At 35.5% G+C, this 14,925-nt stretch overlaps 2 protein-coding genes and 1 long non-coding RNA gene across 7 annotated transcripts in view; 1 reads left to right on the forward strand and 2 right to left on the reverse strand.

Moving 5' to 3' along the window:
• Positions 1 to 14,925, forward strand: part of LOC129771950 (uncharacterized) — a 154,571-nt gene that overhangs the window by 135,704 nt on the left and 3,942 nt on the right. For all 4 annotated transcript variants that reach the window (XM_055776109.1, XM_055776110.1, XM_055776112.1 and 1 more), the window contains one exon: positions 14,648 to 14,907. In XM_055776109.1, the coding sequence (XP_055632084.1) occupies positions 14,648 to 14,907 (260 nt within the window). The remainder of the gene's footprint in view (positions 1 to 14,647; positions 14,908 to 14,925) is intronic.
• LOC129771953 (uncharacterized) lies at positions 7,389 to 9,532 on the reverse strand. 2 transcript variants are annotated; one of them, XM_055776115.1, is made up of 4 exons: positions 9,393 to 9,532; positions 8,785 to 9,255; positions 7,637 to 8,722; positions 7,389 to 7,561 (listed from the first exon to the last, which is right to left on the reverse strand). In XM_055776115.1, the coding sequence occupies exons 1-3, from the start codon at positions 9,514 to 9,516 to the stop codon at positions 8,706 to 8,708; spliced, it is 612 nt and encodes a 203-aa protein (XP_055632090.1). In that variant the 5' UTR covers positions 9,517 to 9,532; the 3' UTR covers positions 7,389 to 7,561; positions 7,637 to 8,705. The 2 variants fall into 2 exon arrangements, 1 of the variants encoding a protein (XP_055632090.1); XR_008742511.1 differs by lacking the exon at positions 9,393 to 9,532 and having other exon boundaries at positions 7,637 to 8,324; positions 8,396 to 9,239.
• LOC129771954 (uncharacterized) lies at positions 9,537 to 10,191 on the reverse strand. The gene is made up of 3 exons (XR_008742512.1): positions 10,038 to 10,191; positions 9,632 to 9,979; positions 9,537 to 9,570 (listed from the first exon to the last, which is right to left on the reverse strand). It is a non-coding gene; the product is annotated as an uncharacterized LOC129771954 (long non-coding RNA).

Genomic DNA, 14,925 nt, shown 5'->3' on the forward strand with positions numbered 1-14,925 from the left:
ACTAAAGAAATCCGGAAATCGGTTGGCACCCACAATTAAAGCCTCTATTTTGAAAGCGAAGACCTACGTATCGGCTCAAAGAGGAAGCTTCAAGGATTGATGAAAAATTTGAAGGCAAGGCTCAATAAAGCCATGTATAAACATCATACAATTCAGAGGATTATGAGAAACCTTTTTATGATTCATTTTGTTGTATTGATACGAAAAGTCATAAATAAGAAAAATTAATTCAGAATAAAGCTAAATTTTCATTTTTTCCCTTATTTCTTCCATACAGATTTTTTCTGCTAAATATACAGATATACAGATTTTCTCAGAAAATTTTACATATTTAAATGTGGCAACTAGAAGGCAAGCCTTGACGTTACGCGCAAGTTCTACTACGTCTAATTTCTTTTTTTTTGCAAAATTTGATAAAGAACGTCCTTATGTGCAAAAACATTTTTTGCGAATTTTTGTTTTAGATTCATTGATAGGTGCATAATTCAAATAATCTATTTTTGCAAACATTTGGTATTTTGGTCTCCATAAATTGCTTCAATATGTCTTGTTTCTTTTTGACGACTGCAAGAAAAATGCCACAAGAGATGATCGTATTGAAAAACCTTTACGTTTTCTTGTTGTTTGTGCACGAGTGAAGGAAAACCAAGTTCAATACGTGTGCGCGACAGTGAATATATCCAGTAAATAACCGTTGTTTCACCAATATTTGCGCACCAGATTTATCTCTGGACATTACAGTAGCGTCATTATAGCTCTGGGCCACAATTTTAAGACCAAAGTACGCAGCTATTTCATCCACATGTCCGGCCAATGCAGCGGAGGTTTTGAAACGTAAGCAGACAAACGTGCACTATATATGCCGGGTTCAAGTTGTCGAATGAACAAAATCGATAAAAACACTCGAATTAGAACCACACATCAACGAAAGAATACCACTACATCCACAGAAATCATGAATGAATTTGTTGGTTTTTTTTGCATCATGTTCGCTCGGGGTGTTTGGTGTTGTGTACTCTCGCGGTCTCGTGCCTAGTGATCCCCGATAATCGTTCGATTAATCTATTAATCAAATATTCCCTAAAGAAATCGATTATTAATCGAACGAATACTGCGCAACCAATAATCGAAGCGAACCAATAATTTATGTCGATTAATCGATCCAAACCCAGAGAAAAAAAAGCAGTTTTATCCTGAAATCTTTGGCGCTTCCCTAGACTCGTAAACGAAGCTCAATGCAGTCAACACGAATTGAGCATCTTTTGCGAGTTTGGGGGAGCGTAGAAGATGATAATTGATTTACAGGCGGAATGAACACTTTTTTGATTTCATATGACTTTCTAGCAAATGAGAAATATTAGTCTAACTAATTATTTCTCTCAGTGTGACGAATCATCGATTAATCGATTATTTGGGGCGATTAATCGTATCGAATAGCAAACTGCTGAAAAGTATTCGATTAGCTGATGAACAATTAATTCTAAGAATCGGGGATTAGTATTCGTGCCCTCTCGTCAGGAATAGGAAGAGAAACTGAAAGGGAAACGATGATAACCACGAACAAACACTGGTGGTGGTGTGTATTTTCCATCGTTTTCGTCGATTTCGTTCAGCAGAAATATTGAACCGTAAACGTCATTTTTACGCAAGGCGGCGCATTAGTAGTAGTGATCGTTTCATACGTAGTTGACTATGTTTGCCTTGTGTTTGGATGACGGCGGGTTCGGATGAATGGTTTGAACCCGGTAGTCGTTACTGCTTATTTCGTAGCGTTAAGGCTGTGTTGCGCGCGGATTGCTGTAATTATCAGATTGTATTCTACACGGTGCGGTTGAGTTCCACCAAAATAGCAAAATAGAAAATAAAATAAGGATATTCAGGATAATATGGAAATCACAAAAAATTAACTTCGATAATTTCTGTGAAATAATATACATTTTATTCTGAGATTGTCTACCTGTCCTATAAACAGTTTGAACAGGCGGACGAGGCGCCTCTGCTGTATGCACAGGTATTATTTGGTTGATATTTTTAATAAATTAGTTCAATATGCTTTTAAGCTCTTTCTACTTTGGTACCTATTTGATTGAAAACTTTAAAAAAATCATCGAATAAAATGCTTTTTAAATGAAGCGAATAAGAATGAAACTGCGGACACTATTTGTAAAAAAAATCAAATTTCGGACAGATTGAATTCAAATTTCGGAAACTTTATTTTGTAGTTTTTTGGACGAAAATGTAATGTAATTTTTGATTATATTTGATTATATTGATTATATTTTATAGTCAACTGCGAAACACTTACCAAGCAGTCACAGTAAACTATTAACGATGATGAGAAGTGATGAAACACGGGAGAAATTTAAATAAGGGAACCGCGGGTAAGACGGACAGTGGGGGTATAATGAACAGGTGGTTGATTTGTATAGTTCCATTATGAATTTCAAATTTCTGTTGATGGGAAACCCTTCTACATGCTATTCTATAATATTAAAACCATCCTATGACAATGAATACTGATCAAAAGTGGAATAGGGAAATAAAAACCGAAAATTATTCCGCGTGTAGATGTAACTTTTGCGGCTTCGAGATTAAGCATTTTGAGTGGTTTAATTGCAAAATTGAATTCGTTGATGGTTTTATTTCGGTTTGTAAGTTGACAGAGAAGCGACATTAGGTGTGTACGGAAAAGTAAATTCATTCGTAAGTGGTAAGTTTAAATTATTGGAATAATTGCGCTGGTGAGGTTAAAATGGACAGTCACACCAGGGTTGCCAACTATAATTTTAAAAAATCAGGAACAATGAAAATAAAAATCAGGATAGCTCATAGATAGGTCGTCCGAAAAGTTCTCTAAATGAATGTCGATTTTTGGGAAAACAAAAAAATAATTTTCAATCAAATCATTATAATTTAATTTTATATCCATAGTTCTGTTCTTTCGCCATCTTTCACACAGCTTAAATATTCTATCCTCCCAGAACATGCTTGCTTCCTCGTCGAGAACTGCTGCAAGCCATACATGTGAGAAACAGGTTGCTTGGTAGTAGCTCGTAGTACAGAATCCATTCCAAATTCTGGTGGGAGTATATCCTTCTTTCGGACAGGATATGTAAAAGAATTAATAATAAGCGGAAATGCTAGTGTTTCGCCTAACCTTTTGATCATTTATATTTTATATTTTTCGAAAAATAAACCTACAGCATCACTACAGTCAATTGCAGAGAAATTAACATTCAAATTTTCACTGAATTCATCGTCCATGAATGAATTTTTACTCAACAAATGTGGAAAGCATATCAGCAGAATTAAGTACGGTTATACAGCCATTCCATGCCAAACCGATATAGTGGTTCTCAGATTTCCATGAAAAGTGGTAGTTTTGTTCTTTATTGCGAAACATTAGATCCGTATTTTTTAAGATATTTCCGTTAGGGTGCCCATTTTCATTTTAGAGTGGTAAAAAATCCTCAGCTTCAAGAAAAAATATAAAAAAATATAGCACCCTCTAGCCATGAAAACAACATCCAGTTTTTGCTGGTTCAATATTTTGTAAAAGTAGACTTTCCGAGATCTCGCACAGCACGCAAAAGAGACAGTGTGCTTTGCGTTATCCAGTCTCGCATCTCAGAAAGTCATTTGGAGCTATCTGCAACGAATGAGCGAGGTAGAAAGCAGCCGAGCGAGCAGACTTCCTGTGCGCGCTGAAATTCCGAGAGACGAGTATCGATTTTCTCTTCCTCACAGCCCTTCCATGTGCAAGCGATGAGACCGGCCTTTAGCACGCGAGCTTGGGGTTGGCTCTTTCTCTTCTCTTACGTAAAATTTTAGGATGTGTTCAGGAAATGCCTCGTCGCGTTTCGATGCGAACGATGCGCATGTGTTGTGTACACGAAGAGATGCTCGTGCATTAGTGCTCGCGAGATTTTCTCGTGTACCTGCATCAAAGTGACATTTGGTTAGGCCTTCTGAGATCTCGCACAGCACGTAGAAGAGACAATGTGCTTTCCCCTATTCATCCTCATTTCTCACACAATCATTGCGAGCTGTATGCAACAAATGAATGAATTGATTGGATGACTATATTTATGTGAAACATTTCTTCATCACTAATTGTTCTGTGTGCCGTATTACGAAGATTAAATTTTTAATACCAGAAGCACAACTTCCCCCGACAACACCAAATATCACTTTAAGGCAGGCACACGAGAAAGTCTCGCGAACACCAACACATGTGCATCACTCATGTTGAGGTGCAACGGAGATTCTTGAGCACATCTCAATATTTTACGAAAGAGAAGAGAAGGAGCCGAACCCAGGCTCGTGTGCTAAAGCCCGGTCTCATCGCTTGCACATGAAGGGGTTGTGAGGAGGAGAAAATCAATACTCGTATCTCCAAATACAGCCGCGCGCACAGGAAGTCTGAAAACCTCTCAATATTTTACGAAAGAAAATAGAGCCAATCCCAAGCTCGCGTGCTAAAGCCCGATCTCATCGCTTGCACATGGAAGGGTTGTGAGGAAGAGAAAATCGATACTCGTCTCTCGAAAATAAAGCGCGCACACAGGAAGTCTGAATAAAAGGTTAGCCGATTGGATATGTCGATCATCTAAAACGGTTCAGTGGTTCAAATTTAATGAATTTAAAAAAAAGTCATTTTTGGGAAAAAGTAGAAATAATTGAATTTACACTCTGAAACGTATTCCTACATGAATTACTCTGGGGATAAATCTACATACACATTATCCGCAATGTTGTTCCTCAAACGTAATCTCGTTCTTATTAATTTCATATACAGGGTTTTACAACTTTAAATTCCGAAGGTAAATTGAAATAAAACACACTTAGAATTCGAATTTCGATGAAACTTTTATTTCAAATTAAAGTTTGGTTTATGCCATTATGTGTGAAATACAATATCATTCAAATGTCCATCTAGGGCTTCCCCGCACACTTTGATCCGGAACAGGTAATTTTCGATGACTTTTCGGCACATATGGGGCGGTATCTCGGTCATAACTTCACGAATGTTGTCTTTCAAATGTTCAAGAGTTTGCAGAGAGTTTGCATAGACACGGTCTTTCGCATAACCCCACAAAAAAAAGTCTAGCGGGTTCAAATCGCATGATCTGGACGGCCAATTGGCATCACTAAAACGCGAAATTATGCGTCCCTCAAATTTCGTTCGAAATATGGCCATGTTCGGTCGTGATGTGTGGCACGTGTCGCCGTGCTGCTGAAACCCCATGTCATCCGTATCCATATCTTCAATTTGTGGCAAAAAAAAATGGTTGACATGCTGCCATAGCGCTCACCATTCACAGTTACCGTCTCGCCGTCCTCATTTTCAAAAAAATACGGCCCGATGACTCCACCAGACCATAATGCGCACCAAACAGTGTTTTTTGGCGGATGCAATGGCCTCTCAACAATCACGTGTGTATTTTCTGAGCCCCATATACGGAAATTTTGGGTGTTCACATAGCCACCGAGTTCGAAATGTGCCTCATCGCTGAAGAAAATTTGATGCGAAAATTCAGCATTTTGCTGCTGTTGTTCGTTCACCCAATCGACGTATGCCCGACGCATTTCATGGTCACCACGCTCTAATTTTTGTACCAGTTGGACTTTATATGGATGTAGGTGCAAATCCAAATGCAAAATTCGCCACAATGATGTGTTTGACAAGCCCAATTGCTGAGCACGCCGTGGAATCGAAACATTCGGGTCATCCTCCACACTGGGAGCAACAGCAGCAATATTTTCGGCCGAACGCACATTACGATGATGCACAGGTTTCACAATATCCGCTACGGATCCAGTTTGTTCGAATTTACGCAGTACATTAGCGATTGTGTGCTCTGTAGGCCGTCCATGACGACCAAAATCCGTCCGTTATGCTCGAAAAACATTTACCGGTTTTTCATCATTTTTATAGTATAATTTAACAAAATTAACACGTTGTGCGATGCTAAAACGATCCATATTGTAAAATGGCAGACATTCAACTAACGATATGACGCTTTGGTTGACAGCTATGCCAAACGGTTGTCAGCGCAGGGCTGTATACTTTCGGAAGCCCGAAATGGAAAACCCTGTATATGTCAGACAACCTGGCTTCATTAAATTTTCTAGCACTGTTTTGGAAAGCCACGAAACAATCGAGGGTAGAGAATAAAAAAATAAGTACAGCGTCTAGAGAATTGAACTTAATGTAAGATATGTACAAGTGCGAACCGGAGAACTATCATGACAGGAAACTTTGACATGGAAATCAGTATATTTATTACGAATAATGTAAAGAGTACAAAAATGAGGAAAAATCAGGATCATTTCAGAAAAAATCTGGTTCGTCAGGATATCAGGGAGCGTGCTAAAAAGTGTGGGAAATCCTGAAAAAACAGGAAGGTTGGCATCTCTGGTCACATCCATAATCACATCTAATGCATGAGAGAAAGTGAAGAGAAGAATCTTCAACTCTTTTTTCTATTGCTTTCTCTGTTAGTTCTATCCGCGTTGACGGCATTGTGCTTCGTATTACGAAATGGGGGAGTAGGCATGACAATATGGATTTGCAGAAGGAATGAACACAATTTTAAAATAAAAATTATGAATTAAAATTATTTTTCTCATATCAAATTAGTACTTTATGTAAATGAAAATCACTGTTGCAAGTAGGGAAAAAATGTCATACAAAAAACGTGTCTAAAGATAATTTTATATTATAATGGTTAGTTTTGGTCAGAATATCTGGAAATGCATAGAAAAAAGTTTAAATGAGGGTCAGAACAAGACACTTCTAGTAGATAAAAAATGCAAAGAAAAAATTTCATATAAATTTTAGCAATTTAAAACTGTCTTAGGACCGACCAATCTGATAGAGAATAGTTGGCCTCATACAAACTAATGTCGTATCCAGATGTCGACACCTTTCCGCTGTCAACGCGAATTTCAGTTACTGGACACACAAACACCGAGAGAGAGAGCGAAATTATTCCTCACGCGAGCGATAAACCTCTACACTGAGAGGAAAATTTAGTAAATATTACCAATTTTTTGGTAAATATTACCAATTCGCTAGTCGTTTTCTACCGTACTAATTATTGGTACATCTTACGAAAACATATTTGTAGGCAAACATGTCAAGCAGAACGATGGTTTGTCAGTTCAGTGTTGATCCAACATCGATTCAATAAAAGCGATTCGTCGGTTCAATATTGGCAAATTTGGGGACCCACCATTGGTTCAATGTCATTCAAAATTTGGTTGCTCATTTGTAAGGGATAATAATCAGGGATCGTAATTATCACTTATGATATTATTGATAATTAGTTTTTATTGAAATTGTTGTGTTTAATTACACATTATGATACAAATACTCATATTATTTATACATTACTAATAATAATTTTCTAATAACTAATTACTAATAACAGATTCATTATAATTCAATTCATATTCTTTTTCCTGCTAGACCACAATGCTTTTCCTTACTGATTGGTCGGCAATCGAAGGCATCAGAAAACAGCACTTTGTGTCTTATTTTGTGTCCTCCCGTTACCTGATAAATAAAAATAAATACAGATATGTTAGTGACAAGTGATGAATTCATTCCAATTTAAATTTGCATATTTACCCGAGATTTTTTCTGGATAGCATAAGTGTGACAAATGTTTAGCCCAGTATTCCAAAATTGTACTGTCTTTTAATCCAGTCGCCTGATTCATCCATTTCTTAATATTTACCTGTACAAAATAAGAGAAACATAAATATTGTAATGATACACGATATATATGTATTTATAATAGATTAATTATATGAATATGTATTCTGAGCCTTCGGAATGACACGGTATTTTCAAGGCCAGCTACAAAAGAAGAGAAAAAAGTGGTGAATTATTTTGATTCTTATCAAATCAAACTTATTGTTCTCTCTGGCGGAAGTATGGAAAGTTACTCTACCGAGCAAACGAACACATTTAAATCCAATAAACACAAAGTACAAAAAGTGCAAAATGCTTCTATAAAATAATAATGCTCTGAGTAATTTTCCACGGTTGAAAGCTGAAAACAAGATATTTATATACGACGAATCACGAAAATACGAAATGTTTACCTCCGAATCGCTTTGCTTCTACAGGAAACATGGCAAAGTGCTCCATACATTTAGTCTGAAGTTGGAAAAGAAAAATACAAAATTGTTAATGATCAGTGACAAATATTTAAATATATCAAATTTTAATATAAATCACAAATGTCCAATATTGCAATAATTTTCTGGGCGGTTTCAATCCACTAGCTCGGTTATCCTTTTTTCGTTCTCATCTGAAAAAGAGAAATACAAATATGTTAATTCTAAGCGACGAATGTTTTCATTATAAAATATGTGTATTTACCTGAAATTTTCTAGGATAGGTTAAGTATTGCAAATTTCAAGTCCAATATGTGATATATCTTAATGGTGTTTACTATGCTGTTTCAATGTAGAGAATCGTTTCGTTTTTGTCTAAACCAAATCCCCATTTATTTTTTTCAATAATTTCTCCATTGAATTTATTTCAAGTTGAATTCTTTTCTCTAAACATTTTATGTACATGACAATTAAATGATGTTTCTATACTTTTATCTAGTCCAATTTCATTTTACATTTTCATTAATATCGAAAATTCATTAAAATAGCTGCATCGAAGTATCCCTTCCTGGTATTTATTGCTCCATAGCAGCTGTTGGTAAAAAGAAATTTGAAAATGCATTTTTAACATATTGCGATAAACTCATAACATACTTCTTATTTCGTTTATCAACAAATACGTTGACGGCTTCGTGTTCGTGTTGTCGTCCGGCAACTTATAAAACACACGATTAATTATATCCCAAACAGATGAACATGCTTCTGGATATGCTATGTTGAACAACGTGTATGCCTTGAAGCAAATATCTATAGCTTTCGTCAGACTGTGAAATTTGTAGGTAATGTTCTCAAAGTTTACTATGAACGCTTGTGCTTGGTTCAAAGATCCAACAATGAAGATATAAGGAGATACTGACGATTCTTTAGCTAATTTAATGGAGACTTTCTCATTCAAGTCAGTTTCATTGGTGCACTTTATTAAAAAGGCATCCCTTGACTCCCGTAGACTATAAAATTTTTTTGAAACGTTTTTAGTATTTTCCACATCTTGGAGAATTTTTGAGGAAATTCTGCATGGAGATAACAAAGACTGAATCAGTCTAAACACCAGCAAGCATGTTGCACCTGTAAAGCAAGTATAAACAATAAATAAACAATTATTTATAATTAAAAATATATAAATAATTAATGCATGGGGTATAATTTTGTGTGTAGTTAATCTTAAAGTGAAAATTGTTTATATAAACATGAAAAATGCTTACTTCTTGTGAGATTGTTATTTTTATCCACCAATTGTTTCCACATTTCGGAATCTTCGGCGGAGAAAAATTTTTCCGACTGATCAGGTAATATTTTCTCAATCATTATGTTCAAAAATTTCTCCATATTGTCAAGGAGTTCGTTTTTCTGCCCATGAATGAATATGAAGTCTGCCTCCAACTGTGAACAATTCAAATAGCGTTACTTTATAGAATTTTAAACTAATATTAACAAATGGTACCAAACGATATCCATCAGGAAATTTATAATGAGGCCATTCATTGAATATGTGCTCCATACAATCACGTCCGTAATTTCTGATTGTATTAATCCTCGATCCGGCACACGCTGTCCAACGTTCCATTTTTTCTTTATAATTCATATTTTCATATTCATACGAAAGTGCTCTAATACGCTCTTATTCGTTAAGTCCGACAGGAAACTGAGTAATCTTCCGTTTTTTGTTTCTGGATTCGGAACAATCTTCTTCTGTTCTGTTACTTATTTTCCAATTTTTCTTCCAGTTCCTATATTTGTGATATAGTTTTCCCAGTGGAGAACAGTTCTTCTGTTGTATAAAATAGTATTCCTTGAACGGTAAATAATACAATAAAATCAAATAAATATTTTAATTATATTTTAGGTACCTGTATTTCTCCTGGGAATATTTCGCAAATCTGCTTCGCTAATGATGCACAATCTTTTACAGACAAGTGATGATTGTATTCGATACAATATTGCAAAACGCTTTCACATAAAAGCTTTCGTAAATTTTCATTCATGACTTTGTCGCAACGAAATTCATCTATTAAATTTTTTCCGTATGAGTTAGATTTCAATATCCGATTCAAATCAATTTTCTTCGTTGATGGGGTAGCTTTCTCATCATTTCCATTCAATTTAAGATAGTGAGATTGTTCTTCGCTAGTGTCATACTCTGGATGATAATTTATTTTATTTGTTCTTTTGATCCATTTTGACCAATGATAATGGAAATTAATGCGATCGCTAATTAATATATTCGTACCCTGAAATAATGTTGTAGACATTTCAGGCGTCAAACGCTTCAGAATTCTGACAAAAATTTTTTGTTCTGCAAAAAAAGATAAAAACAGATATAGTATAGTTCTTTGGACCGGGGAATGAAATACCTACCTATAAAATAATCCAACAAATTCATCATCTCCCATTCGCACAAAAGTGAACGTAATTCATCAATTTCTAGAGATTCCGATCCCTGAGTTACGAATGTTTCGATGATATTTTCATTCTCCACATCCATTATAGTTTGGCTGAGATCAGAATTCGGATTTGTCTCCATATTTTTCTACAAATATTTCAGAAGTTGGATATATTTTTCGAACATATTTTTGAATTAATCTTGATAAACGATGAACTAATGGTGTATAAATCTGTTGGTGATGATGTTGGTGTCAATTTCATTGAAAATCGTGCTTTCCTTTATTCCCGTTGAATCAGCGGTACTCATACTAACATCGGCCTCGTAATTCTGCAAATTTCTAGCTAATTGCGGTATTTCGACTTGCATTGTTTGGGTTACTGGCTTCTTAGCTTTACAAAAGCGACAGAAAAAGTTATGGCTGAATGAAGACGTGAATCCAAGAATTTTGTTCAGGCCTAGGTTGTCTCCAATTAGAAGCGCCAATACGAAATAAACTTTTTTTGAACCTTCTGAAGTTGAAACTGTGAGTCCGTGCTCTTCCAAATTTTTAATTTCTCGAACAACAGCCTTCAAACATTTTTCGTTTCCAAATTCTTTGTAATGTATAGATTTAATCACTGCGGCTAAATAAATTTCCTGGAAAAGAGTAGTATAAAAAAGTAATCGGATCGGTATGTGGTCCAAGAGGATTGTTAATCTCCGTGTCGTCTATGTATAAATGGAAGGGTATGATATTTTTTCCAGCTCCAATCATTTTTTTTCACGCCACAGTGACCCGTGAAGGAAATGTGCATTGCTATCTGAAACGGCTTCAATCCGTCCTATTCCACGCAATATTTCAGGTAGATCGAATTTTTCAACAATCTTACGAAACTGGAATGTTAACGGAAGTAACACACCGGTTATATTGTGTGCATCATATATTATTTCTCCTTGATGATGTTTTTCTTCTATTTTCTCATCGATGGTGAACTTTTCAAAGTCACACACATAATCGTTTCTCTTCAACCAGTCTAACAGTGTGTGCTCAGTTCGGCAATGCCCAAAAGGGTCGGAAATTCGATGCTTCAAAGAAGAGGCGACCATCTTCTTGCTCAATTCATCCGACAAACATTCATGAAAATGTTGTTCAAGAGAATCCAGAATTGAAGTTACCATGGGCTCTATTATATCCTTGAGCACATCGTTTTGAATTCCAACAACATTTTTCCTTGAAAAGTTGATATTATTGTGTTGTTTCAAAGTGAATGATACACCACCCTTTTCCAATGAAAATTCATCGTCCATAGATCTGAGAATATGTGAGGTGTCCGAAAATGTTTCATCATTTGTCATTGTTGCATTATTGTCCGTGGATGTAATCGAAGGTTGTATATTAGTTTCATTCTCAGTTGAATTCGTATGGTTCTTGCAGTGTCGAACAAAACTACTTAAGCTCGAGAACGTGATGCTGCAACCGTGTTGGAGGGTACATACATATGTGTCCTTTTCAGTCCTATTATGAACTAAGCGAAAATGTTTCGTCATGTAACGCAAAGTGTCGAACATTTGACCACATATGAAGCAGTTCATATTAGTACCACTAATAAAATAAAGAAATAAAATATATATATATATATATATATATATATATATATATATATATATATATATATATATATATATATATACCAAGTTGTTGTTTGGGTAAAATAATAAGCTGAAAGGAAAGCGAAAAATAGATATTTACAAAAAAAATTAAAACAAGAGCAGAATGCTTACCTCCGAATCGCTTCGTTTCCAAAACAAAAATGGCGATGGCAAAATGCACACATCACAGATGCTAGGTATGATAAAAAGAACAAGATTACTAATGGTATCGAGTAAAATGTACGAATCTCTAGTAGGGATGTTCATTGCATCTGACATTGATTTTACACGTTTTTTGTAATATATACAAAACATTTGTGTATTTTACCAATGTTCTGACTACTAAAGATTTGGTAACTGCATTTACTAAACTTTGTCTCCAGTGTACGCTTCGTATATTATGAACCTGTCCTTATTCCCCCCACTACATGTCCATTATACTCGCACCAATAAAACGTTCTACTTTTCGGCTTGTTTTAATTTCAGTAAAAAACATGGAAAAACACATTTTTATGAAACATTTGGCCAATTATTTCTAAAACCAGTATATTGAACTGTAAGAAACTTCTTTTAAGTTTTGGAAAACATGTATATTTTTGTTTGCAATTGTTCATATATTCAACTTCAGTATTGTATAGTTTTTTTTTCAAATGTATTCTCAGACTCGTGTCAGTGAAGCGCCACACAGTCTGATAAGTGAATTGATCTATTTACTAAAGATAAAAAAATGAGACAAATTACTCTTCCTTAACAAACACTATTACCCCATTTTCAAACGTGGTTTTACCTATACTACTACAAAGGCTTGCTTCCACCTTCACCTTAAGCATTTCAATATATTAGAACAAAGTGTCGGAAATATGATTCTGAACGGTACACACGACCCTACAGTTATATAATTTAATGATTTCTCGCGTAACTTTTGAAAAGGTCCTATGTAACAAATGTAAACAAATCGAGTTGATGGATGCACGCTATTAGTTTTCAATCATTGAATGTATTACAAAAACAATCGTTCACGTATCTATCTTTTTCATCTTTTTGTCGCCGATACAAAAAATATCCAATGTACAGATTCGGATTTTAAGCAACCGGCTGTTTGGACACCACTTTCCTCCGACGGCCGAAACGTCCGAAGTAACAAAGCAGTCAAAACAACACGCAGTCGTACCTAAGTCGTTTTGGAATTTGTTTCTTACAGGTGTTGTTTTCGATTTCAGTGCAATTCAACGAGTAATAATAATAATAATAAGTCTTCAGGACGAAATGCTGATATTTGGATTGTTGTTTATTAGTTAGTTTCAAATTTATATAGTGCAACATAATATGTCCAATGTGCAAACGCGGGCAGTCAAAACGTCCAATGTAACATATTTTGGTGCGAGGCTTCAACCTTAATCTCAAATCACGGAACAACAGTTACGATTGGTTTTATGGAGTTATTCTTGACAGCTAGTGGTGAAAACAGTGATAAAGATCGATAGCATTTAGGACAATTCGCGAAATAATGTTCGGGTCTTCGTTTCTCTCGAGTTGGCGAAAATGTTACATTGGACCTTTTCAAAAGTTACGCGAGATTTCTGCGTTATCCGTGGTGACCTTATCACTTAATTACGTAGATAATCGGGGTTCTACTGTTTTTAGTTTAATGATGCATTATGGAGATATTTGCAAGACAAAAAAAATGGGTTTGTTATAACTATGATATAACCGCAAGGTTGACGTGGAACTACCTTAGCTTAGCAATCATTCGTTTGTATTGATTGAGTTTTTGATTGAATGAAACAATTTCCGAATTCAACTGAATTCAATTTATTTACTGTGTGAGTAAAAGGCTAAATAAATGCCATGTAAGGTCAATCCATACATTGTGATAGATTATGTACAAGAAAATTTAATGACAGTCCTTTTACGTGTGGTATGATTTCTAGGACAAAATATATGAACGGCAGAATTATCAAACGATTATTTTATTTTACATTTCCCTCTGAAGTTTGCATCTCTCAAGTGTACGTACTTCTCAAACCGCGAATTTGCTGGAAGTCCCACTACTTGCATGTATTTTCAATGCCTATTTTCCCAAGGCTGCTTGGTTTTGATGGCTGTGCTGGGGAAACCGTAAATCGGGTCAATCAAAACGAGGCAGTTAGTTTAGATAACACTGACCATTTTACAATTATTAAATTGTTTATCTATTGAATAATAACATGTTATTAATTGCGATAGATGTGTAGAAATATTCCCTATCGATTGATGCAAACATCTTTCCGATCCAGTAAGAAATGTTTGAGTTATAAGCATTCGAAATCTTGCATTTTTTCCCGCATGTTCTGTGTTTGGGTTTTCACTTTACCCCCTATATATTCCGGTTAGACGTAGTCCCACGTCAAAAAAATCTTGCAACGAAGCAACATTATCTCAACTGAAATTTTCTTCTCTTTATAGTTTGCAAGGACTCGTACTATATTCTGTCGGCCTACATGACCCATCTCGCTAGCCATGAGCAGAATTTCATTTGTTGCCAGGTGTGTAATTTGAACATCGAGAAGAAAAGCATGGCCCGACATTTGCTGCTGCATTCCATCGGATTGTACGAATGTGTGTATTGTTTGTTCGGGGCGAACACAAAATCCACGATGGCGCTACACGTTAGCAATGCACATAGCTCTAAACCCTTGTATTGCTGTGTGCGATATAATAAAAAGGTAAAGTTTTATACATGT

This window comes from Toxorhynchites rutilus, chromosome 2 (assembly GCF_029784135.1).
Source record: "Toxorhynchites rutilus septentrionalis strain SRP chromosome 2, ASM2978413v1, whole genome shotgun sequence".
NCBI lineage: Eukaryota > Metazoa > Arthropoda > Insecta > Diptera > Culicidae > Toxorhynchites > Toxorhynchites rutilus.